At 39.1% G+C, this 27,796-nt stretch overlaps 1 protein-coding gene across 1 annotated transcript; it reads right to left on the reverse strand.

Annotated features, from left to right (window-relative positions):
- Positions 1–11,793: 11,793 nt before the first annotated feature.
- On the reverse strand, positions 11,794–27,527 carry LOC131198270 (patched domain-containing protein 3). Its single transcript, XM_058182759.1, has 4 exons — positions 26,772–27,527; positions 17,854–17,975; positions 14,963–15,108; positions 11,794–13,316 (listed from the first exon to the last, which is right to left on the reverse strand). Exons 1-4 carry the CDS (start codon positions 27,525–27,527, stop codon positions 11,794–11,796), a joined length of 2,547 nt encoding a protein of 848 aa, XP_058038742.1.
- Between the last annotated feature and the right edge of the window lie 269 nt (positions 27,528–27,796).

Consider the following 27,796-nt stretch of genomic DNA (forward strand, 5'->3'; position numbering starts at 1 on the left):
AAATATTTTATGATAATTTTTTTTTTATTGAAAAAGTTTAAAAAAAAAACAAAGACATTTCCCCCCCCTTTTTCCCCCCTCCCTCCCCAAAAAACCCCCTTCCCCCCTCCCTTCCCCCCCCCCGGCTTCCCGGGTCAATCACAAGGTATTGTTATACATAAACCAAACATAGAATAAAATTTTCCCTTCCAATCCAATTAACCTCATCCAAAGCTTTTCATCTCCCAACCCCCTCCCCATTACATAAAATAACTTTCTAATTATTCAAAGGCAATCTGATATTTCTTAATCTGATATCTGTTTTGTATATAATCAATCCATTTTTTCCATTCAATTAACTATCTTTCCTGCGTATTGTCTTTTAAAAAAGCTGAGATTTTAGCCATCTCAGCCAAATTCCATACTGGGGTCCTGACTTTTACTTTGAGACTGTTGCTCTTCTTTACGTTTAAGAGCTCCTCTTGTCACCCTTTGCTCTTGTGGTTCCTCTAATGCTGGCAGCAATAAAGGCTCTTGGATCACCACGCCTTCTTGAATCTCTTGAAGTTTTTCTATAACTTCTGTTTCAACTTTCAAAACTGTAGAAAGAAAATCTTTTGCCTTTAAAACAGTGTCAATTCTGTATCTCCTTCCTTGATAAAATACTGTCAGTCCAACTGGCACCTCCCATCTGAATTGAATCTGATGTTTTTTAAGTTCTTGTGTAAAAAAAACAAATTCCTTCCTATCTCTTAACATCTTGGAAGGAATCTCTTTCAACACCTTCAGAATGAAAGAGGTTTAAAAATAAAACTTTTTTATTAAAAAAAAAAAGAATGAAAGACCCTGATTTGGCTAATGACCTTGGAAGGGCCTGTCTTCTTTAACCTCAGTGGGATTCCACCCCAACCTTAGAACCAATATATTAACCATAATAAGCAAAATAAAACACTAAATAAAACTTTGCTCTTAAAGTTAATAATTGGCACACATTTTTTACAATTCCCCTATTCGAATTTAGCTTTATTTGAAGATAAACTGCATATATTGTTTGTCAAAAGAGCTTTTTCAAATATCCTTGGTCAGGGGTTATAATGTAGAGGGTTTTGTTTTTTAAATCTTTTAGAAGAATAATTTCTTTCCATTGGCTGTGGTATGCCAGAACAAATAAAAAAAATGAAATCCAGACAAACTGTGAAAAAGGAGATTTGTTTATTCCCAAGAATACAAAGATTTGCTTTTCGGGAGTAGAGTACATAGAAAAGGGGTCTAGGGACTTGACTTTATAGGAAGACTGGTCCTTGGTTTGAGCTTGGGTTTTATCCCTATTTATATGATTTTATCATGCACAGAGGTTTATTTCCACTCCAGTAACCATTTGCATGACAATCAAGATTTTTTTTTAAAAAAAACCAAGTTTTATTGATTTTTTTCTTTTCATCATACATATTTTATGAACAGAGTGCTGACCAGGTTACATCTTACACATTTTGTATATAGTCAAAATCATCCTTATAATATATCTTTATCTTCCCATTTTTTCAATATTTATCTCTTTTATACATCCTTTATCACGCATTTATCATTTTTCTCCATCTCTTCTTATTTCAACCTCTGCCATTTTATTTTCTTTACATCATTTTTATTCTGTTCAATTTTATTTTTAAATAATATATCTTTATGCTTTGTGCTTCTTCTCTCTTACAATCACTCCAGCTGTTTACATTATTCCTTCATTTCCGGAAATGTCTCTCTACTTCCCTTCCCAATCATGAGCAATAAAATATTCATCTTAATTATATAATTATCAGAATTAATAATATTTTTATATTACTTATTTTCACTTTCCCATCTGCTGCGGTTTGTCATAATTCTATTTCTTCTTTTTTGGCATAAATAGTCACTTTCATGATTTTAGCCCTTTTTTTCTTTTACAATTAACATTTTTTATGTTGATATCACAATATTATCAAATTACTTATTTTCACATTTCTATTAAAATTTAACATAGACAAACTCTATTCATTCATATTCATATCTTATTTTTTCCACTTCTACCATATTATTCTTGCATATTTCATTATTTCATTTTCAATATTTTCATCTAGTTCATATCACAGTATTTCCTAGAATTCTTCTCTCTTACCAATACTATAACAATTAAAATTTCATTCTAATTTAACAAATTATCAAAAATACTATTATTATTATATTGTCTATATTTGCTATTTTACCCCATCATTCTTCATCTTTAGCCATCATCTCTAAATCTTTTTAGTATCTTCTTTACTAATAATTTTTTGCACGGCCCTTTATCTCACTCTAACTTCTCAGTTCTCTTTTTCATTTTTAAAAATATGTTACATTTTATCTTCTGGCTTCTATTTATCTTTTTTTGTTGTTTGAACCTTCTTCCCCAAAGCTTTCCCTCATTTCTTCCAGATTTTCCCCTTCTTTCCTTTTTCCTGTTTCTTTTTTAGGAGGAGTTTTCCTCCTTTCCTCTCTACTCTTTTTGTATTCCCATCCACTTCTATCATGTTCACTGTCTTATTTCTATTTTTAATATTTTCTCTTCACCATTATTAGTTTCTTGTTTCTCATTCAAATTTCCCTCTTCCAGCTTCTCTTCATTTTCTTTTTCTATATATTTAGATGAATTTTCCATTTCTTTTTTGCCTATTAGAGATTCATGCACATTTTTAAGCATCAAGAATAACTCTTCATATTCCATTTTATTACAATTTGAAATATTACTAATACCTCCTTCCAATTATATCTCTATACACTTAGTCCAAATTTTAAGTCTATTTAATTTTCTTATTTCTCCTCTTCTTTTCTGCTTCAATTATTCCTTTATTTTTTACAGCCAGAATATTCTTCTCGATTATTAATTATTGTCCCAATTCAGCAACAGTCAAATCCAAATATAAAGCTATCATCCAAAAGAGAAGGAAAGTAAAAACAACCACCCAGATGTAAAACACAGTCACTCCTTAATTTTTCACACGGTATCCACACCTTTCTTCTATACGTCCAAGGTCAAAATTTCCTGCTTTATTTCTTCTGTTTTGTCTATTTAAATAGGATGTTACAAAGCTTTTTCTTCACTCCAGCAGATGACACTCTCTGTTTCTACTCGGTTACAAAGCTGATTCTTTTATCCATTTGTTTGTCAAAATGTCTGATAATTTTTCCAAAGTTCTCTTAAAAATTTTTATTTTCTTCCGAAAATCATATTCTTTTCTTTTAACAATCTTTGCTTTTCCCAATTTTCCTTTTTTTTTTTAGTAAAAAAGTTTTATTTCCATTTTCCAACAACCTATTCAATATACAGTCTCTTATTCAACATTAGTCATTAACTTTCATTTGTTACTTATTCGGACCTGCCCAGCTACCACTTCCTTCCTTAACAAACCTTTCCTCCTCCCTTCTCTACCTTTTTCTACTTTCTTCATCCTTCCTCTCCTTCGCTTTTCTACATCCTCTCCTCCTTCCCTACTCTTCTCTTCCACCCTTTCTAACCCTCTCTCTTTCCCCTTTCATCTTCCTCTCCTTTCCCCCTTTTCTACCTCTCTCTTCCTACCTACTTTCTTCCTTCACTCTCTCCTCTCCTTTCCATTCCTTCTGAAATGGCAGCTGAGCAGCCCGATTTCATTTCAAATTATTTCTATTTCTTAATTACATATCTTCAATCATTCCTTTACATTGATCCTTCATCTCCTCCTCTCCCCTTCCCTCCTCCCCGTCCCACCCCCAAGACTTCCCAGAACAAAGTACAGGGTATAAGATTAACAATCATAAATTAAAATACAACATAAGTCATAATCCATAGTCACTCCTCTCTAAGACCTTAACTCCCTTCCAGAAACAAAAAGTACATTCTTCTTCCAGTCCATTATATATCAGTCCATTCCACTCCTAAAATCTTCAGAATCTTCCAATTAAATTAGTATTTCCAGTTCATCAATAAAATACATAGTTTTTAATATCCAATCTTCATCAATTAACACCAAATATATATCAATCCATTCCACTCCTGAAGTCTTCAGAATATTATAGTTTTTAATATCCAATCTTCATCGATCAAGACCAAGACGATATTCCATCTTCCAGTATTCATCAGAAATTCTTTTATAATATACCTTTCTTCCTTAAACAGTCTCCCAAATATAATTCATATTTCCAGCTTAAATTCTTAAATTTTATCCAATCTCCAAAAATAAACAATATTCTATCTTCTCATATCTTTAATATCACTTACATAAATCAAATAACATTGCTAATATTAATATTTCTTCAATTTACATCTGTCAAATAACATTATTAAAATTATAACTTATATCCAAAATATATCAATTATAACAATTAAATTCTATTTAACCAAATACCAACATTACATCCATAAATTTTTCTATCTGTCCTCCAAAAGTTAAACAATATTCCATCTTCCCATTCTTTTATACCTCACATATATCAAATAGTAACACCTTATACCAAAAAAAAGTCAGTTGTAAAAATTAAACCCTATAAACACCTCCTCAGGGTGCCGTCGACCAAACAATGTAGGTTGGCGACCCCCAGGGGGAAGGCCTTCTCTGGGGCAGCACCAGCCCTGTGGAACGAGCTTCCTCCGGGATTACGACAACTCCCCGACCTCCGGACCTTCAGACGTGAACTGAAGACTTTATTATTTCAGCGTGCTGGACTAGCCTAAGAATAAAATGTTTTAACTAAATTTTAAGGGTTTTTAATGGGTTTTTACCGTTTTTAGTGATTTGGCTATGATAATATTTAGTTTTAATTGGGTTTTTAATGCTTATTTATTATATTGTTTTAATATGCCTGTGAACCGCCCTGAGTTCTACGGGAGATGGTGCAGTATAAAAATATGATTAATATATATATATATTAATAGCCATTCTTAAACTGTAAAATCTACCAAAAAGAGAAAAAAAAATTCAATAAACTTTTCTTCTTAAACATTGTGATAAAGAAAAAGGTAAAAAGAAAAAAAAATCATTAACAGTTCTTATTCATTCCATTTAAAAAGTAGCTTGTTATGTTCTTCTCTTCCTTTGTCCTTTTATAGTTTCACCTTCCTTTGTATATTGCAAAAGCCATTTTAAATCCAGTACAATTCTTACATTCTATTCATTCATAAGCTATTTGATACTTCTTAGTCTGATACTTATTTTGAATATAATCAATCCATCTTCTCCATTTCAATATGTATCTTTCGTGAGTAGTCTTTCAAATATGGGCCGCGGTGTGGCTCAAGCTGTAAGAAGCCTGTTATTAAACACAGCTGCCTGCAATTACTGCAGGTTCTAGTCCCACCAGGCCCAAGGTTGTCTCAGCCTTCCATCCTTTATAAGGTAGGTAAAATGAGGACCCAGATTGTTGGGGGGGCAATAAGTTGACTTTGTATATAAATATACAAATAGAATGAGACTATTGCCTTACACAATGTAAGCCGCCCTGAGTCTTCGGAGAAGGACGGGATATAAATGTAAAAACAAAACAAAAACAACAACAACAAAAAAAAAACGCTGAAATTTTTGCCATCTCTGCTAAGTTTGCTACTTTTAATGTCCATTCATCAATAGTAGCCAATTGTTCCTTCTTCCAATATTGTGCTACCAATAATCTAGCTGCTGATATTAAATTTAAAATCAGTTTACTCTCTGTTGCCATACAATCCGTAATTATACCCAGTAAAAACAACTGCGGAGTAAACTTTATCTTCTTTTTCAAGATATTTTGCATAATCCACCAAATTTGTCTTAGCTTCTTTATAGCACCATCCACGCCTTCTTTTGTTTCCGTGTGTGTGTGTGTGTGTGTGTGTGTGTGTGTGTGTGTGTGTGTATGTTTTTCCCCCCCTCAAAAGCCTGATAGCCACTAGTCCAAGCTCGGGAAAGCTTTTAAAACTTCAATTTCCACTTGTTTTTAAGTATAAATTGGCATTTATCTCACCTAGTTCTAGCACTCTGTCCAATCACCACTCCTGCACAATTCTTTGGTCCGGTTGTCCCAGCTTCAAGATGGTTACCATAAGATGGTTGTGCCCTCGCTGCCACTTCAGGAGAGCTGTTTCTGTTCCAGTGAGGAAATTGTGAATTCCTCATGGTCCACGAAATGCGTTTCCTTTCTTCATTGCCCCTGCAAGATGGCTATGGCTCGAAAGCCTCCCAGCAGCAGTTTATCTGGCTGGATTTCATGCGGCTCATCAGAACCTGCTATTTTTCAGTCCGTTCCTGCTGCAACGTCAACCGGAAGTCACAATCAAGATATTCTTGAGGTTTAAATTTAAGCAATTGACAAAACATTAATTTAGCCATAGCTCAATTAATTTATAAAAAATGGCCCAGGAAAAGAATTCTTATAACCAAGTTCCAGCATCAATATCTTCACCTGCACTAAAAATTATTTTGTGTAAATTTTCTTTCAAGAACAAAATTAACATGGACACAGTTGAATGAAGATCAAGTAGCTTTTCAAGAATAAATACCCGGGTGAGGTTTATTTTCATCTACCGGCTGTGGTGGAGGAAGCAACCTGCTGTCTATAATCATGAAACAGCCCAGAGCTGTGTGATAGGCAAAGGAAAATCCAACTAGGCTGCTGGTTTGAGCCTTATCTTCATCTTTGGGGAATTACTCAATTAGTAGTCTGTAGATGTGTCAGAAATGGGGAAGAGGGAGCTGAAGTTGAACTAATTCACTGTTCATTTGGGGAAATTTCTCCTTCACCTTTGGTGGAATTAACTTTCCTGAGGAAATTTCCCAGGAAATCCAAAACGAAATTGCATTTTTACTCTAGTTAAAAGGACTATTTTTTCCCCATTTGGAAGCCTTAACTGAAATAGACAATATGTTATCAGATGCTGTTAATATCAGGATGCCGCAGTACATCAGGCCTTCTTGCACAATATCTGCCAGAGAAACAGCATGGCTTCCTTTACTTTAAAGAGTGTTTCCAAGCGATGATTATGTTCTTTTAATGGGAATATAATTCCAGACAGAATTGGCTGACACCCTACGAGGAAGACCAATTCCTATAGTGAAATTGTACTTAATATTCCTTTTATATTTATCTAATGTAATCTTTTTCCCTCAAAGATGGGCAAAAGAAGAACGGGATGATAGAGAATGAGGTGGCTGGATGGAGTCACTGAAGCAGTCAGCATGAACTTAAATGGACTACGGGGGATAGTAGAGGACAGGAAGCCCTGGAGAAACATTGTCCATGGAATCATGATAGGTCAGACACTGTGGTGAAATTCAGCCGGCTCTATCCGGATCGCATGATTCTGTAGCACCAGCGGCAGGAGGCTCCACCCACCCACCCGGATGTCATCATGTCTTGGTTTTGACCCTCTGTGAATGTGCAAAAGGCTCTGCGCATGTGTGGAAAAGGTGCGCGAACTGGTAGTGAAGGTAAGTGAATACCACCCCTGGTATGACACAACTTCACAACTAACAACAACAATGTAATCTTCTCTAAATTTCATCTTCCTTTCTGGCCCTGTTTAGGTTAATCAGTACCTCTCCTAGCCATTTAGACTTGGAAAAACTAACTTTAAAAACTGATGCTTTCTGTTTTTTCAGTCCTTGTGGTGCTTATTAAACTAGAAAAGTTGTTTCTCGACATTTTTTAACTTTAGAATACAGATAGGAACTCACTTGGCTACTGTGTATAGAGAAGCATGTGGCAGAGAAAATTATTCCTTCACATCCATCTGTTTTTTCTGTACCATGGCAGAATACAAATACCACTTGACATGGCATTTCACTGTAGTCAGGCATAAAGGACGGAGAGATCATTTGTTTTCTAGGTTTGAGATTCCATTGTAATTCAATTAATGTTATATACATTATGTGAAGCTAAATGAATGTAAGACAAGAATGCTTCTTGTAAGCCAGAAATCAAATCAAGGAATCTGTGCTGTAGCGGTCATTAGTATGTGCCCCTTTTCTGTAAGAGTCATGTTCATAATTGGAAGATATTATTAGATTCAGCTTAGTCTGAATTCATTGATGCTGAATAAAGACTGATTTAGACTTGCCCATAGTTGTCCATAGCCATTGCTGCATAACTATGCTGTGATGGGTGAGCGTTGCTTTATGTTATGTTATGTTATGTTGATTGCAGAAAATATGACTTCAGTAACAGAGTTGTTAATACTTGTAACACACTACCTGACTCTGTGGTCTCTTCCCAAAATCCCCGAAGCTTTAACCAAAAACTGTCTACCACTGACCTCACCCCATTCCTAAGAGGTCTGTAAGGGGTGTGCATAAGAGCACAAGAGTGCCTACCGTTCCTGTCCTATTGTTTCCTTTCATTATAGCCAATTAATATAGTTATTACATACTTATGCTTATATATATATGCTTATACATTGTATAGTTATTTCATGCTTATATTTAAATATACTGTTGTGGCAAAATAAATAAATAAAATAAAAATAAAATGTTGCAGAAGATTGCAGACAGGCCAATGCAAACACTTCCCAAATCTCAATTGCCTATTGTGTGGAGGTGCATGTCTTGCATGCTGATTGGTTGATCCAACTTCCTGTTCTGTGCTTTGCTGTTTTAGGATTTCTTAGTCAGAACATTAAAATTTGGTGACGTATAAAAAGACCTATGCAACCATCCCTAAATGACAGACACATATGTACAGTGCCAGAGAAGTCTTCTCAAGCTTTAAGCCTGCATCATACAGCAAAGGCTAGTGTGCTAACTGGTATATTTCCAGAAATGTCATACGCACTCATGGCAATAGATGTCCTAGTTATGTCATGGCTAAATTAGACATGCAACTTAGCTTGACTAATGTCTGGGGTTTTTTTAACAGGCAAAGCTTACAGTTGATTCTCATTTATGAAGTTGTTTTTAGATCATGGTTTCTTATGATTCTGCCTAAGCTTTAAGCTCTACAGGAGGCTGATCTTATCATTTTGTAAAATAAAACAGCTTTCAATGGTGGACCTGGATGAATGTTGCATTAGGCCAAGTACTTTATGCTCTCTTTTCCCAGTTTCCTAACCGGAGTAGCTGATTCTTTGTACCCAGGGGCAGTTCTCTATAGAGCTGTAGATGGCCAGTTGGAGGATGAATGGTGTTGTTGCCACTTCTGTGAAGGAAGATATGGGAAGCACATCAGAGCACCAACATAAACCTTTCCTGTCCCAGGTAATGAGCTTTCTTGGGCCTGTGGCAGCAACCCTTGCTCAGCAGATGTTTGTCTCTTGGGAGGAGCCTTCTGTATGGTGCTTTCTACTCCCTGCTAATGAAAGTTCTAACTGTCCTAACTTTCAGCCAACATTTTATGGAGGCAAAATGTTTGCTGATAAACTTATCTAATGTTAATTAAATAAGTTGAACAAGTTCTGAAAAAGGAACAGCTTTTCAAAATTTGCTCAAATTTATCCTGGAGAACAAATGGAGTCAAATTGTTTAAATATTTCAGTATAATGAGATTTCACTAGACTTGAATAGAAGATTCGGAGTGAACTAAGAAGAAAGTAAGAGAAACACAAGATTTTTTGAGTTTGAAAATATTGATTATGTAATCAAAACTGTCCCTGTCCTAATGTTTCCTCTATTTGTATCTATTTTATGTATCCAATCCATGTTTATACTTATTACCTAATAAGTTCTTGACAAATAAAAATAACTAAATAAATAAATAAAACGGAAGATTTTTCTGTAGAGAAGCTTCAGAAAACTATGCATTCTAATCCCTCTGCTAATTACTTTTAAACCACAAGAATTGAGCACCATTTATTTGCAGATATATTTACTGTATAGAAGAATTGTCTTACAGGAAGCAAAAGTTAATTATTTTACAATCTCATTCTTATTTTTTAAAGTAATTATTAACTTTTAAAAATTTTATGGAAAAAATAAATGAAATCAGCAAGTCTAATTGCCAATTTTGGGGATATAAAGCAAAACAATTCCTGACTTAAATTAAGAAATCTGCAAAAGATAAGCATTTTGAGTTGTTTTCAGTGATTCTTCTCTTTTCTGAACATGTAAATCCTGTAGATGTGCTAGCTGAAATGGATCAGGGCCCACACTTGAGTGATACCACAGGGCTTACTTGTCCTACTTAACATTTAGCTGAAGCCTCTTATTTTGTGAGTGCGTGACCAGTTTATTATGGGCTATATGTTCAAGAACTATATAAGTTCGTTAATTTTTCTTTTGTATTTGTCAGGCAACAAATACTGATAAATGGTGATAGTCAGCACGGTATACTGGTTACAGTTTGGAGCTAGGACTCAGAGACCCAAGTTCAAACCCATCTTTCATCAGGGAAATTTACAGAGTGACTTTGAACCAATCATACTCTTACTACAATCTAAATCATAAGGTTCTATTGTGGGGATAACGAAGCAACATTACCGTGTAAGGCATCTAATAGAAACCACAATGCATCAAGATTCATTTCTTCCCATCCTCCAAAACCTATACAAAAGCTGTTGCAATTTTTGCTGAAGCGGAATCATTATTACAGTGTGTAAAATATTTTGGTAATGAAGAGGCAGACCTCCATTATCAAAATCCTATTTAAATAGGAAGTGTGGGCACATGTAATGCTGAGGGGTGGGGGGAAGCTAAAAATCAGCTAAAGATTAATTCCTTTGCTCCAATTAAATCTTTATCCCACAGTACAATTTAGTGATATTTCCATTTAGATAGCCAATGTTCACCTTTGAAAAAAGGGAAGGAAAATCTAAGTATCAGTGAAATAAATAAATAAATGAATTTTATTATGATGATCTGAATAATTTATCTCAGCTTTCAGATTTTTGTAAAATTTTATTTTATAGATATTAGGCTCTATTTTGCATAGGGTAGTATTTCCAACATATAAGGAATCAAATCTATGATGCTTGCCAATATTGCTAACAGCCATTTTGTCCAGAGAACATATTGGGAAAATATAACAAGTCTGTATACAATAGAATTACATATAAATGCACCTGAAAGTCCAACTTGCAATTTCTGTAGCCATAAATTATCAATTTGTAATTCATTTGGAGTTACATTACCTAAATATGGTACAATGCTTCTTTCAGCCAAGATAAACTGCAAAGAGAAATGTAAAAGAATGGATCGATTCACTTTAGATGATCCAGACGTTTTGATTGTCTGGAAACTATAATACAGCATATGGGTAGTTTGCAGCTGTTAGTAATATTTGCGTTAAAGTTAGGCTTGCTTTGTTGCTACAATATAGCCTGCTTGTCCTCTTCCCATTACTGATGGGCATGAAATATGAACTGAGAAAACTCCCTCTATTTATAAAGCCTTACCTCAATATCAAATGAGTCAAGATTCTTTACAAATCTGATTTGCCATGCCTTATGATCATGATACTGCCAGCGATTCCACACTTCTTTTTGTACTTAATTGCATTCTTCCACATGTACTTTGTGGCAATCACCACTACATGGCATTAAATAGAATGGTTTCATTTTATCAGCATCTGAACAATCCTGATCCCATTTTACATTAATCATGAATGCCTAAATAAATACACCATAAGAATTGTTCTAATAAATCTTGAATAGCTTATTATAAAACAGGCTTCATCTGTTCATTTCTTCTGATTAACCTTCAACAATTCATTAGAACATTATGAGCAATTTGATCTTCCTGACATGGGGGAAAATTTAGCTTACTTTTTTTTCTATTAGTAGTTAGCAGTCCCATGTTTTCATTTAAAGCAAGTTTCTTATTACACTGAGTATTTCCATAGCATTGGCCATTGTTTTGTTTGTTATCTATTTGAGAATCAAGTACAATAGCTAAAAAATGTTAAAAACACAGGGATGAACATGAGACCATGAAGAGTCCCAAATGTAATAACAAGAAACATTATCTTAAAGCAAGTCCTAAAGACATAGGTGGCTGCCATAGAGAGAACGGAAATTCCTACAAGGGTGGAGGCAGATGCCTGCACAACTGGGTAACCCAGGTGGAAAAGAGCATCTATTGCCTTTTCACGTGCACTGATTTTACTATTGGAAACATAGGCATAAGATATGTGAGCAGAATAGTCTACAGAAAATCCTATGCAAATAACAAGATTGATCATAGATATGGAATCAAGATTCACATGCCAGAAGGCCATGTAACCAGACACACCTACAATCACAGAGCCAATAGTAAAAGTAACCCACAAAGAGCAAACAGGACTGGGAATCAGCAGCAAAGAAATAATTAACATAGCCCCAGCTGCAATCAGAACATTTTGAATGGTATTTTGATTTATAACAAGATACTGATCAAAGTGTATAAAAGCTGGATGATAAACCATTAGTGGTATCCTACAGAAGTCAGCAAAACGTCTTAGCTGTGTTAAAAGGTTTTTCTCGTCCATTGAATTTCTAATATTTATGGTTTGTATAAAGAACCGAGAAGCTATTATTTCTTTTGCACTGATATTAATATTCCACTGAGAATTGGGATCTACTCTGAATAGAGCAGGTAAATTTGTAATGAATACATCATGATCATTTAAATCTAGAGACATGCTTTTAGCAATATTTTCATAAATTCTTAGCCACGACTCTGAAAAATTCTTTTCCACATAGTATGAATGTTCTAAAATACCCATACAGTTCTCAAGATCTACACGAACAGATTCATTCCAATACGCTATACTTTTAGTAACTATTACCATAACCCTTGGACCATATGTTGAAAGATATTGATCTTCAAGGTTGTAGTATGGAATGATATAAGAATCATCTGTTGCTACGTTTCGAAGATCTATGCCCTCTTGAAGTGCAAAGCATCCCAATACACTAGTTGCTAGATATGTTAAATATAGCACTACCACAAACACTTTAGTCCAGTTGTGCATAAGGAAGGGACCATAATACTTTCTGAAGAAAAAATTCATGGGATGTTCAATCTCAGTTCCAGTAATTTCATCATAAAGTCCTCCTGTGCAACATCGGTTATACATAGGGCCCCGGGAATCTTGGGGCTCCGAAAACACTTTCATGAATGTCAGCCAATGCCTGTTACTTTTTTCTCTTCTACCATTTAGAGCTAAAACAGCCCCAAGAAATGTCAGGTTGTATATATAGCAAAAAATGAAAGCTGTTCCTGTATAGATACAGAATGATCTAATTGATGGAAAGGAAGTTGCAATTCCAATGTAGAAAGCTAAAACATCTGTCATAGTTGTGATAGTAACTGATACAGCTGCTTCTGAATAAGTGTTAGCCATCCGGTCTTTGACACTATCCTTTACTTTTGTATGCTGCCAACAGGATACCAGGATGAACATATCATCAACACCAATTCCTGGATAATGGTAGAAAGAGGAGTCAGTTTTCACATGACATAAAAAGAACAAATTACACAAGGAACATGATCAGCAACTCATCTCTTTTTAAGATAACAAATCCTGAGATACATCAACCTGTTTGAGATCAATTCAACAGCTCCAGTTTTTTCACTTGGTGCAGGAAAGAAAGCAACCTGAATAGTTATCTAATTATAGGGAAGAAAACATTTCATACCCAAGAAGGTCCTGTCTCACATTTGTATGCTCTGTCATGTGGTACATATAGTCCTCGACTTACAAAAAGAACTGAGTCCAAAATTTCAGTTGCTAAGGGAGACATTTGCTCTATTTTATGACCTTCCTTGCCACAGTTGTTAAGTGAATCACATTTAAGTTGGTAACACAGTTGTTAAGTAAATCTCGATTCCCCATTGATTTATTTTATCAGAAAGTCACAAAAGGTGATCACATGACTCTGGGACACTGCAACTGTCATAAATATGAGTCAGTTGCCAAGTGTCTGAATTTTGATCATGTGACTATGGGAATGCTGCAATAGTCGTTAAGTGTGAAAAATGGTTATAAGTCACTTTTTAAAGTGCCATTGTAACTTTTGAATAGTCACTAAATGTTGTAAGTCGAGGACTACCTGTATAAACAGGCAGCAAGACTCCTCAGATACTGTGATTCCAAACAATTTTAGTGTTACTAAGATGATAGCAGGATAAATATGTGATGAAATAAATTTGAGAATAGTAAAATAGAGTCAGTTCATTTGTGTGAAACAGAAAAATATCAGAGAAACGAATAAATATTTAATTTTATTTATACCTAGCTTTCAAAGCAATACTTTATTTATTTAGCAATAAATAAAGGCAAAATAATTATTGTTCTATATTTTGCAAAAAATCAGAAAGATGTGTACGTAATCTGCAGTTCTATTAATGCATACTACTGATCAGACTTAGGTGAGGCTTCTGTTTCTCTCTCTAGCTATCACTGACTTGTAATTTTTGAGATGACATAAGAAACTATTGGAATTAATAAACATATACAGAGTAATTATATAACTATATTTAAGTGATATAATTAAATACAAATGAAATACAATTTATTTTTATCCTGGATCATGCACTTATGTCTGTCTGCCTTTATTTTACTGAAGTTCTAAAAAAATTGCAAATTACACCTGGATATGCATAGTATTGTAAAATTTTAAGGTTCTTTTGAATTTAAATTTGAATAGATGACAATCAACATATATAACTAATCTGAATACAATTTGATATTGAAGAAAAAAATCTATTTCAATAGTGAACAGTAAGTAAAAAGGAAAATTTGGATTAATGGTATAAAAGAGAAAAAGACCAGTTTGCCAGACTTTGTGGTAGGCAAATAAAAAAATAAGAACTCACCAGTGATTAACAGTAATCTCACGCTGAGTGAGAAGTGTGTACAGTGAGCTCAAAAGGGATTATATCATGTCAGGGAAAAATATTTCATATATAAGACTGTAACTTTAGGCAATCTTAGAAAGAGCTACAGAGAAATTTAGAATACCTTCAGAACTAAGGAGAAATATAACTGGGAGAGATGGAACTTTTAGCTCATACGTACAGTATTCCTTTGAAAGCTCAAAGGAAGATATATATTTATTACCTACCAAGTATAAGAAACGGTGAATTTGCAGCTGTGATGACAAATGGCACCCCATAAAGCAGCAATAATCCAAAACTGCTGATGACAGATAAGCCTGCTGAAAAAACTCCAAAAAATGCAACCCAGAGTTTTGTTCGGACACAATCTAGCCTATAAAAAGGATGAAGAACAATTGAGTACTATAGATTGTGAATTTCATTTTGCATTTCTAATGTCTTCAAAATTGAACAAAGAACACACATGCAGGTATTATATAATAAAGAAAATTGCAGAACTTGTATAAGCAGAAATATACTTAATTTTAGAAATGGAAACTTGTATTAAAAATGTATCAAACTGCTTAAAGTAATGAAAGTATTTCACAAAATTATTTGTAGCCCCTAGTGTGTATAGTGTGTATAGTGTAGTGTCTAGAGATGGAAGCGGTGGCTCAGTGGCTAAGATGCTGAGCTTGTCAATCAAAGTTCAAATTCCTAGCACTGCATAACGGGGTGAGCTCCCATTATTTGTCCCAGTTTCTGCCAACCTAGCAGTTCGAAAGCACATAAAAAATGCAAGTAGAACAATAGGGACCACCTTTGGTGGGAAAGTAACAGTGTTCCGTGCGCCTTTGGTGTTTAGTCATGCCGGCCACATGACCACAGAAACGTCTTCGGACAACATTGGCTCTTCGGCTTTGAAACTCCTAGAGTTAGGAATGACTAGCACATATGTGCTAGGAGAACCTTTACCTTTAGTGTGTATAGTAAGCATTTGCAATCCAGATCATGTAAGAATTCACAGATACCGTATTTCTGACATTATTTCCATGCACAGAATTCACACAATCTCACATAGGTTTATGGTAAAGAGATCCACTGATCTCTTGATAAGAAGAGGTATCGGCTGACTACATCAAAAAATATGGCTGTGCATTTGGAACCAAACAACATTAATTTCAATGGGACCAACTTTTAAACATATCTATGTAGAATCGTACTAACAATACATATTTCACCCATCTGTAACAGTTCCAAAAGTAAATTCTTGTGGAGAAATGTAAAAAAATTACATTTTTGTTCCAAAAGATGAACTGGAAATTCTTCCCTTGACTCACATTAAATAAAAGAAGGAAGAATCCAAAAGACCAGTAAATAAGTGTAAATGGCATGACATGTTTTGGGAAACACATTCTTTTTTAAGGACACTGTGTAAACAGAAACAAAAATAAATATAAACTGTGTTTGCAATCAGATTTGCAACTTTCTGTTATTATAGCAATAACAGTAGCAAACATACTTTTTACCTTCATCATAAATGTAATTTTTATCTTCACTCTATTTCTTGGTTTATTCTACCTAGTAGGGCTGACAATTATCTGCCTATGCATAATTTCTCTGCCTATTTTTAACAAGCACCACCTGCTATTTAACCGACAAGCTAGGTCAGGCGTCTCAAACTTGCATCGTCACGGCATCGTCACGTGATGTATCACAACTTTCCCCCTCTTCACTAAACTTGGTGTGACCATAGCTAGCGCGTGTTGCATCTGGACCGCGGGCCATGAGTTTGACATCCCTGAGCTAGGTCAGTAATTGCACCAATCGATGCAGTCCTTTTGTTTATAATTATAGACATTACTGGGGAATACTCTAAATTTTTAGAGGAAAGAGAATTACGTACTGTTAAGATTGCATCCTGTGTAGTTCCTTGGGAGTAAGTTACAGGTAATCCTCAACTTACACTTAGTGACCTTTTGAAGCTACGACACTTAAAAGAAGTCACTTATGAAAGTTTTTCACACTTATGATCGTTGCCGCATCCCCATGGTCACATGATTTACATTCGGATGCTTGACAATTGACTTACATTTAGGACAGTTGCAGTGTCCCGGGGTCATATGATTTACTTTTGCAACCTTCTGACAAGCAAAGTCAATGGGAAATCAAATTCACTTAATAACAGTGTTACTAATTTAACAACTACAATGATTCACTTAACAAATGTGGCAAGAAAAGTTATAAAATAGGACAAAACTCATTTAACAAATTTCTCACTTAGCAACATAAATTTTCGGCTCAATTGTGGTTTTAAGTTTAGAACTACCTGCATATTGAATTCTATTTCTGACTGACTTTATTTCAAAGTAGTCGTGCAGCATTTTAGACTGTACTAGCAGGACATTTTTTATTAGCCATACAGGTAGTTCCTGACTTATAACATTTAAATGACCATTTAAAGTTACAAGGGACCTCCAAAAAGTCCTTTTGATCTGTTTTAAAATTATGGTGGTGCATCCTCCCTCCCCTACAGTTAAGTGACTGCATTTTGGAAGCTTAGCAACAGCTCACCCTTATGGTTGTTTATAACATCCCGCAGTCATGTGACTGCAATTTATGATACATTTTTCTGGTTTCCAATGTTTATTTCCAGTTTCTGGCAAAAAATCACTCACTGGAGAAAACTGATTTGCTTAATAACTGCAGCATTTGCTTAACAACTAACATGTTCACTTTACAAACATGGTGTTCACTTAGTGACTGCAGCAAAAAATGTCAAAAAGAATTGGGTTTCTTCATGTGATGCCTCAATTTATGTCCATAATTCCAGGCTCAATTATTATTGTAAGTCGAGATCTATTTCTCCTATTGAAAAATTTTAATGGAAAGTGTGTTCTTTTCTCCCAAGCAAGTAGAGTTTGACAGTTTTTACATTTCCTTTTTTTAATATAACTGATTACCTACAGTAATAAAATTTGATTTATATATATACTTATTTGTTACATTTATTTGCTGCCTATCTTGCCACATGTGCATGTTGGTATGTAGATATACTTTTTGGAATATGAAAACTTTTTATTCTATAAGAAAAATATATAAAGTTAGATAATAAAAATGGGTGAGAGGGAAAATTTACCTTGTACATGAAATAATTGAGAATACTATCGTTAAAAGATATGCGAGGGAGACCAATGGGATCACACCCTTAGCAAGTTTTTCAAATTCATTCTGTCTTGACAGTGAGGTAAAATAGGCTACCTGCCAGGTTAAAGGGGGAAGGAGAGAGAGAGAGAAGGAAGAAGATAATCTTTCAATTATTTTACCTTAAAATGTATTTTAATTATCTATTTAAAAATAAGCTGAGATAAAAATATATTTCATTATTATCCAGTTTTTGTATGCTTTAACATATTACAAAGACAAGTTAATGGAAATTTTTACAAGTAGTCCTTGATTTACAACAACAACTGGAATTGAATTTTCATCTCAAAGTGATGAGATTATAAAGCATCTTGGTTGCTGTTGTTAACTGAATCCTATTAGGTGGCAGGGGGCACCAAATCAAGTCAAAGGGGAGAAACTGGCAGGAAGTTGCAAGTCCCAAGTAGCTTGCAGTGAAGTAAGGGCTGCATGTGGAAAAGGCTCAGGGGAGGTGCAAGGAAGGTATGACAAAATTGGGGGAAGTTGCATTAGGGTAGTGATGGCAAACCTTTTTGGTGTTGCGTGCCAAAAGTCCGAGCACGCGAGCGCTCTCGCACTCCCGTGTGCCAGCACACATAATGCAATGGGCGTCCCCATTTGCGCATGCGCGCATGACTGCCCACCACACTCCCTGGGCACATGCGCCCCGCACTGCGCATGTGCGCGCCCCACTTTTTCTAAGAGGGCCGGTATGCCTCATAACGGAAGACAACTGGCCCATTCCCTGGCGTGACAGCTGTTCCGCAGCAGCTTTCTCAGCCCCACCACCTCGGCAGCGCCATGCGCCAGCTGGGGAAGATCACCCCTCTACCTCGGGCCTTGCATGCAGCCTGCAACCGTGAGATGTGTCACCCAGTGCAGCGCTCTTCTCTTAGGGCTGCCTGCTCATCCACCCGCCAGCCGGACTGGGCTGGAAGCAGGGTGTCACCTTGTGCCCATCCTTGTCCTCCTCCTGCCCGGCTGCTGTTTCCTTTACGCAAGTAGAGGCTGCTGGTTGGAGTGAGAGGAACTAAAATTCTGGCCTGCCGCGAGTGCAAAGGCATAGCTAGAATTGGAAGAAAAGGCTGCATGGCTATGGCGGAAAGAACCGGAGAAACATCTGGCAGCTTGGATGAGAAGGCCCGAGCGAGGCAGCAGCTGCTCTCACCTGTAACTGAGCCCACCATGCTAACTTGCGGGCTAGTTACCTATGAGAGCAGCCACCGCCTTGCTCGTGGGTGCAAACTGGCCGCTTTGAGGCCAGTTTGGATAGGGACCTGAGAGCCGCGTGAGGACAGCTCGCCTGAAAGTACTATGACAACCTTGCAGCTTTTATCTGCTGCCTTGCCTCTGGGTAAGCCCCCTCCTCCTCCTCTCCCCTTCCCCTTCCAGCAATGTACTGTTTTTCCAAACCCCCGGGCCAGGCCGGGCAGCAATTCCCAGGGAGGCACCCTGATAGAGGAGGCTCAGGCTGAATCCTGTGGCTTGCATAAACTGCTCCCTCTCCTTTCAAAATAGCCACCCAGCACTTCCCTCAGGTGCCTAGGGCCGGCAAGCAGCTCTTCTTCTGAGAAGCGTTTGTTGGGGGGGTAGATGCAGGTACGCCGGCGGAGACTGGATTTAGTTGTTTGTTCTGCTGCGACCCTGAACTCCTCCCCACAGGCTTCCCTGGAGAAGGCACAGAAGGCAGGAGAAAGCTAGGACTCGAAGGGGGAGAAGGCAGGAGAAAGCTAGGACTCGATGGGGGAGGAGGCAGGAGAAAGCTAGGACTTGATGGGGGTGGGGGAAGTGTGGAGATCGAAGAAGGCAGGGAAGGCAGGAGAAAACTTCCCTCCCTGGAAATACATATTGCAGAGCTGGGCATCCTCCTCCTCCTTCTCTGCAGACTCACTTTCTCTTTCCTCCTGGCTAGATCTGCTTTTGAAATTTGGGGAGAGGATTGTAGCCCTGCTACCTGTCACAAGTGAAACACTTCCCCCATCCCCATCAAGTCCTAGCTTTCTCCTGCCTTTGCCCCTATCGAGTCCTAGCTTTCTCCTTTCTTCTGTGCCTTATCCGGGGAAGCCTGGCACCCAGCGGGGAGGAGTTCAAGGTCGCAGGAGAACAAACAATCAAAACCCGTCTCCGCCGGCACACCTGCCTCTACTCCCGCCCAACACATGCTTCTCAGAAGAAGAGCTGCTTGCCGGCCCTAGGCACCTGAGGGAAGTCCTGGGTGGCTATTATGAAAGGGGAGTGATCGGTTTATGCAAGCCGCAAAAGTACACTGCTGGAAGGGGAAGGGGAGAGGAGGAGGAGGGGGCTTACCCAGAGGCAAGGCGGCAGATAAAAGCTGCAAGGCTCTGTCATAGTTCTTTCAGGCGAGCCGTCCTTGCGCAGCTCTCAGGTCCCTATCCAAACTGGCCTCAGAGCGAAGCATCACCTTGCACCCACGAGCAAGGCAGCGGCTGCTCTCATTGGTAACTGAGCCCGCAAGTTGGCGTGGTGGGCTCAGTTACCGGTGACAGCAGCTTGGATGCCTTCACATCCAAGCTGCCGGGTGTTGCTCTAGTTCTTTCTGCCATAGCCATGCAGACTTTTCTTCCAATTCTAGCTATGCCTTGGTATTCGCAGCCGCGGCAAGCAAGAATTGTAATTGTTTTGGGGTGGCATTGGGCATGGCGGGGACTTGGTGACGGGCCCAATCCGCACTCGACCCCAGCTGCTGCGCTACCATCCAAGCCAGGCTCTCTGGCCGTACGCCGGGGAAGGAGCCAGAGGCGGGGCAGCTGCCTGCCCTGTCAGCAAATGCTGCCCCATGCGCCTGAGCCGGCTGGTTGCTCTTCCCTTCCCCCTGCAGCTGCCACTGCTGTTGCTCTTCTGGGGCAGTACAGCTGCGCAGGAGGAACGGAGCCCAGGCGGCCCACGTGGCTGATTGAGTGAGCCAAGAGGAGCGTTTCGGCCCTGCTTTGATGGCAGCCATAGGATCATCTGTGCAGGCAGCCCACCACCACCTCACCCTCACTGGCTGCCAAAGCCCTGCCAGCCACACCTGCTCAGCCTGTGTTGTGTCTTGCCCGCCCTCAGAGCAGCCGGGGCCTTCTTACCTGCTCCCGCACACTGAGGAATGTATGCCTCCCGGTCCCAGTCCTGGCTCCATGCCCCCACAAACTGCAGAAGAAGGAGCATCTCCCTGCCCCAGCCCTGACTCCATGCCCAGGCAAACGGAGCAGCTAGACCCCTCCCCCTCCTCCACAGCAGGTGAGCCTGAGGAGGGTTTACTCCCAAGAACAGCTGATTGGAGTGACCCTCGCATCAGAAGATTGGAGAGGCGGAGGCAACAGAAGGAAGGAGGGCAGGCCTTAATGAGTGCTGAGTCATGGAGCCACACCCCATGGCCTATATAAAGGATCTACTTTCTGGCAGTCTCTGAGTCAGGCAAAAGTCAAACTTATCTTGCTGAAGTCACTTACTGGTCTCCTGCCTGCTCTGAGGACTTTGCTAGGACTTTGGGCAGAGCTGCAGAGGCAAGCCTGATTCGGATTTCCCGGACCCAGCCGTCAGCGGAGGAGTGGGACACGACAGCCTGTGAATCCCAGGGGAGAGGAGCTCAGGCAAGCCAGCATGGTCTGAGCTTCTCCAGCTGGTGCATGGTGCTGCCAAGGTGGCGGGTCCGAGAGTGCTGCTGCCAACCAGAGAATGACAGCTTCCAGCAGGGAGGAATCCAGGCCATGGGGTCATCTGCGCAGGCAGCCCACCACCACCATCCCGCCCTCACTGGATGCTGGTCCACTGGTGCTCCGGACCACCTGGAACCGCACAAGAAGCCCGCGGAGGGAGGGAAGCCCTGGCTTACGTTGCTCTGCTCCCTTAGGAAGCGACAGTCGGGATCTCTCTCTGCATGTTTTGGCACACACGCCTGTTGCTCGTCTTTGTGCCACAAACCAGACCAGTTGGCCGGAGCGCATGTGCACTCTGGAAACAGAAGGATCATCTTCCTGGAGCGCGCATGTGCAATGGGTAGCTGCTCTTCTAGTTTTCGGCAGGCTGGCCGATGCACCGGAACCCGGAAGAGCAACAGGCCATGGCTCCACATGCCCAGAGAAATTGCTCTGCGTGCCACTTCTAGCACACGTGCCATAGGTTCGCCATCACGGCATTAGAGTATTGAGAGGGCACAAGAAGGGCTGGAGTGAACACATGAGAATGCAAGAGAGATGCAGCAAAGCTTGGGAACATTGTGCAAGAGTGAAACGAGCATGCAATGAGGCTGGGAAAGATTAGTGGGAAGAACAGCAAGGGTCAGAGAAAGTATACAAGGGAGATGTGACAAGATTTGGGGAAGGTGTGTAGGAAATAAGTGAAGATGTGAGGGAGGTGTGGCAAGTCTCCAGGAGGGTGTGCAAGGTGTATAGAAGACAAGGCTAGAGTTAGAGAGGGTGCCCAAGGGTGGCACGGCAAGAATTGAGGAGTCTGAAAGGAAGGAACGGCAAGGTTGCACAAGGGTGTCCAATGAGCCAATGTGGCATAGTGGCAGAAGAATTGGGAAGGCTGTGTAATGGGAAAGCCTTAATAAACTACTTCCCAGTCCTCTTCCCATTGATTTTCTAGAGAAGCCAGAAGGGAAGGTCACAAGTAACAATCATGTGATTGTAGAACACTGCAACTGGTAGTAAGATCACAATCACCTGATTGTGGGAGTGTCAGAATCCACCACTTCTTTATCTCCATTTTAACTTTAAATGGTTGCTGAAAAAGTGATCATTAAATTAAGGTCTACCCATATAATTCTCAAGCAAAAAATGCCTGTAATATTATAATATTTAAAACATTCTGTATACTGTAAGTTGTTCTGATATTGCCTAATTTCCTGAGTATGTTTTTTAGTAAGTGGCATGAATGCTGAATCACAAAATAGTCTCTAAATTAGAGTTCCTAGCTTGCATAAAATATGAACATACTTGAGAAAAAACTGGATTTGGCAGAGCTAAAGATATAATGGCTAAAATATGATAATAATTGACTAGTAATTTACATTCCATTAGTAGGGACTGGTTACATGTAGCACAGGTGTGAATAATAGTGGTGAACTACTCTATGCCCTCTCCATAATACTAAAAAATATTGTCTGAATGGCTCAAGCAAAGATGGACAGTAGAAGTCAATATCCATAAGTGTATTTGGTAATGGCCATGACATATGAAATATTGCAATTTGGGATGTAAGGTAAATAAATACGCCCTTGAATAAATATATCTGTGAATTAACAATGAAACAATAGTAAGAAAAGTAATATATACGTTTGTGAAACCAAGACAGAGGTGGATATAACAGATAAATGAGGATAGTTTAATCCTGCAAAATGAAGCTGATGAATGAAGTTGCTGTAGATAGAAGTTAGTGTAGATATAGAAATGATGATATAAATTTAATTATGAATAAAAGAACTTTTTAAATCATGAAGTGTGAATTGATGTCATCCAGATTACTGTGCACAGACAGATGACAGTTACATTTATGCTCTGGCAAATAGTGAAAATGAAAGGATTTGGAGTGAACATTAGTAAATCCTGGATGACACTCAGAGTTAACGTATTGGGAGAAATTGTATTCTCTTAAATGGCATTGATGAAGGAAAGAAAACACAAAAGAAATGACTGGGCCATTTGGAAATCTAAGAATGAATGAGGATGGTAATTAGTAAATTATCTGCATAGAAAAAAAGCTCATTTGGAAAAATGGTTTAAGCATACAGGTAGTCCTCAATTTATGACCACAATTTGGACTGGAGTTGGTAGTGCTAAGTGTTGTAGTTATTAAGTGAGTCATCAGATGAGTGGATTTAATTTTATGACCATTTTCTTGTAAATAAATTACCACAGTGGTTAAGTGAATCACAAAGTCATTAAGTGAATCCAGCTTTGTTGGATGGCTGCAAATTGCAATTATGTGACCACAAGATGCTGCAACCATTGTAAATTCAAGTTGGTTGAAAGTACCTGAATTGCGATCACATGATTATGTGTGTGTGTGATGTGACCAATATAGGTTTGACAATAAGTCCTAAGTCACTTTTTCCAAATCCGTTATAACTTCAAACCTTTGTCATAATCACAGTCATAATTTGAGGACTATCTGCATGAGTTTTCATGCATACACATCCTTCTTTTATTCAGGAGTTCAAGATGGCATACATAGCACTCAGTCTTATTTTTCTCTGCATCAACAATCCAATGAGGCAGTTTAGGCTAAGAGAAAATGGCTAGCCTGAAGTTACTGACCTATTTTCTTTTTGTCTTGATTGTGGCTCTTGATAAAGTAGCTGTGTAAAGACTACATCTGTACCTGGCAATTGAAAGAGTGCTCTTATCGTCCCTCTATAGTACAGGTGTCAAACTCGCCATGTCACATTGCCCTCACATGACATCTCACAATGCTTTTCCCATTTGCGGAGCTGGTGTGGCCGTGGCTTGCACGTGACACATCTGTCCTGTGGGCTGCCAGTTTGATACCCCTGCACTATAACATTAGGTCAGTCAAGAGATATACAGATTTTGGCTTTTAGGAGCTCATTGAGAAATATATGAATGTGAGAAAGTTTAGATGAAGCATATTTAGATTGAATGATGGAACATTCAAAAAGAGGGAAAAACCAGACCCATGAAACTACAGACCAATCAGCCTGACATTAATACCTGGAAAAGATAATCAAGCAACAGATCTGTGAAAACCTAGAAGCAATCAAATTATAACCAAAAGCTCACATGAGTTTGCCAAATACATCTTATTTCATTATTTGACGAAGTGACTAAATTAGTGGACCAGCAAAATGTAGTGGACATAGTATACTTGGATTTCAGTTAGGTATTTGATGAAATAGACCAAAGCTCCTTCTTGGTAAGCTAGAAAAATGTGGGATAAACAGCATCACCAATAACATCATACTCAACATGTATTCCATACTGGAATTATATCTACATAGAGGAAAGTAAGCAGTGGAGTACCCCAAGGTTCTGTTTTAGGTTCAGTGCTCTTCAATATCTTCATAAATACCGTATTTTTCAGTGTATAAGACGCACCTTTTTACCCCCAAAAAGAGGGTGAAAATCTGGGTGCGTCTTATACACCGAATGTAGCCCAACCCACCTGCCACCCCCCACCCTTCAGAGGTTGTCGGCTTCTGTGTGTTGCACAGCCATGCATCCTCATGAAAATGGTCTTGCATTTGCTGGGCCCTTCAAAGGGCCGCACTACAGCTGATCAGCACTGTAGGTGGCTAGTAGACCGTGCCTCTACTTTTAAAGAAGGTAGATCGGTGCGCTCCTAAAAAAAGGCAATTAGCAGACAGGTGCCTCTATTTTTAAAGAAGGTAGACTGGTGTGCTCCAAAAAAAGGCAAGTAGACTAGTATGGCTCTGCTAGGCAGAATTCTTTTTTTCTTGTTTTCCTCTCCCAAAATTAAGGTGCATCTTATACTCTGGTGCATCTTATACACTGAAAAATACGGTAATTTAGATGAGGGAATCAATAGCAGTAACTGCAAGAGGGATCTTGGAGTCTTAGTGGACAGTCATTTAAATATGAGGTAGCAGTGACAGCAACAACCAAAAAACCAATGCAATCCTAGAATGTCCCAAAGGTGTTTTTTTCAAGAGGCAACTGGACTTCCTTGTTTTTCTTTAAAGACGTTTTGCTTCATCCAAGAAGCTTCTTCAGCTCTAGGATCCTACAATGCATTAACAGAGGAATAGAATCAAGTTCACGTGAAGTACTAGTACTACTTTATAAATCCTTAGTGAGACCACGCTTGAAATTTGTCTAGTCTAGTGAAAGGAAGGACTAGGGTGACATGATAGTAGTGTTCCAATATTTGAAGGCCTATCAAAAAGAAAAGGGAATCAATCAATTTCCAATCTATTTCAATATATCCCAAAGCAAGAAAAGAAACAAGGGATGGAAACTAATTAAAGAAAGATCCAAGAACTAAGAAGAAATTTTCTGACAGGGAGAACAAGTAACCAGTAGAATGGCTTGCCTTCTGGAATTATGGGTGCTCCATCAGTGGAGGCTTTTAAGAAGACTGGACAGTCATGTCTATGAAATAATATATGATCTGCTTGAGCAGAGGATTAGACTAGGTGACCTCCAAAGTCCCTTCCAACTATGATATTCTATGTTTCCAACACTTGTATAAATAGAATGTTGTTTGGTCTCTGAATGCTGGAATTATAAAAATAAGGCATTGAATTAAATTTCAAATTAATAGAGTGTTTAGGATTACATGGACTAGTGAATATATGACATTAAGCAGAGAATATAACAAGGATGTTGCTGTTGAATATATTCAGGAGTAGGTATACTCTATCAGGAATGCTTTGATAAAGTTTCATATATTGATCAGGTATGCAGGAGTGGAAATCTGTTTTTTGAAGGAGAAGCAGTCTAGATCTCTTTACTATTTGGATAAACAACATTCTCTTTACTATTACTTTACATCTCTTTACTATTTGGTAAGCAACATTCCTATCAGTATGAGAAGTTGCTCTCCAAGCAACTAGCTTTAAAGAAATGGATGCTGAGATAATTTAATTATATAGGGACAATAAATGGAATAGAATTATAAAAAAGAACATGAAGAAAAAGTGACTAGGCCAAAGCAAGTCAAGTGAATGGCTGGAAAGGACAAGAAAGTTTGCAAGAGACTGAGGTGAGAAGTTTACAGAATTTTTGTATGAAAGTGATGCTGTAGGCAAGGGAGCTTTGCGAGAATATTGCTTAGGAATTGTTGGTGTTTTTCATAACCTGCCTATACTAAAAAAAAAAAAATAGGTAGGTTTCCTTTGAAATGTAAGAAAGGGGGAAATTTTGAAAATAGTATTTCCTAATCGAAGCCTACCTTCAGGACGGTAAGGTTCAGGGCGTCCAGCATTAGGGGGATACGCTCCAGAAAGGCCTCCAGCCAGAGGGTGCTGGCTTCCCGTTTCGTGGAGTTGTCCTCCTGAAGGAAGTAGATGAGGCGCACCGCTCGGGCCTCGAGAAGTTGGCGCGCAGGGTCATCGCCCCGGCCCAGCGTGACGCCCCCCAAGGAGAAGCCCAGGAACACCCGGTCGCGGAAAAGCGGGAAGGTTAAATTGGGCAGTAACACCTCGATGTGGGCCGGGTTGTCGTGCACGAGGCTCAGGATAGGGTTGGGGCTGAGGCAGTTGCCGTAGTTGCGCGCGCAAAGTCGGTCGAAGGAGAGCCCCGCCGCCTGGATGCCGCGCACCGCCCGGTCTAGCACCATCAGCTCGGCGAAAGCCGCCTTTGTCAGCACCGAGTCGTCATGTCGGGCAGCCACGGCGATTAAAGTGGCATAAGCGCCCTCGGTGCTCAGTCTTTCAGCGGAGAAGTGATTGGCGTCGTCGGTGTGGAAGTACTTCTGCACGAAACTTCGCTCGACTTTGGCGGGGCCTTCGATGGGCGTGAATTGCTCTTCCAGGTCGTTCGGTTGGCGGCTGGGTAAGAAGATGAATCCGATTGAGAGGGCGGCCGAAAGCACCAAAGGCATCAGGAGATAAGGCCACGGGTGGGTGCCCACGGAGGCACCTAAGGCGCGGACCGCTCGCGAGAGGGGCTCCTGGAGGCAGTCGGTGCGGTAGAAACGAATCGCCATCGCCACCTCGGTCTTCTCGTCACAGGGCCCGGCCGCGATCGAATTCTGGCTGAGCGACCGTTATTCGCGGGACCTGAGCGCATTCCATTTGGCGCAGTTGCCCTCGCGCTCGTGAATACGCGGGGCAGGTTCCTGAGCTGAGACCCTTTGGAGAGAGCAGGAGCCTGTAGCCCCTCTCTGCTCCCTGCTTAGGCGGTTCTTGTACAACTACCGTGTAGGTTTTAATTGCCCAGGCAAGGGAATCTTAACTTCTGCTCCTCTGGAAAAAT

The sequence above is a fragment of the Ahaetulla prasina genome, chromosome 4 (genome assembly GCF_028640845.1).
Source record: "Ahaetulla prasina isolate Xishuangbanna chromosome 4, ASM2864084v1, whole genome shotgun sequence".
NCBI lineage: Eukaryota > Metazoa > Chordata > Lepidosauria > Squamata > Colubridae > Ahaetulla > Ahaetulla prasina.

Coding starts and splice junctions, on each gene's coding strand:
- LOC131198270 (XM_058182759.1), bottom strand. CDS start 27,527: ATGGCGATTCGTTTCTACCGCACCGACTGCCTCCAGGAGCCCCTCTCG. Junction 17,976..26,771: donor TGAACCTTACCGTCCTGAAG/GTAGGCTTCGAT, acceptor TTAACCTGGCAG/GTAGCCTATTTTACCTCACT. Junction 13,317..14,962: donor TTCACCGTTTCTTATACTTG/GTAGGTAATAAA, acceptor ACCATTATCCAG/GAATTGGTGTTGATGATATG.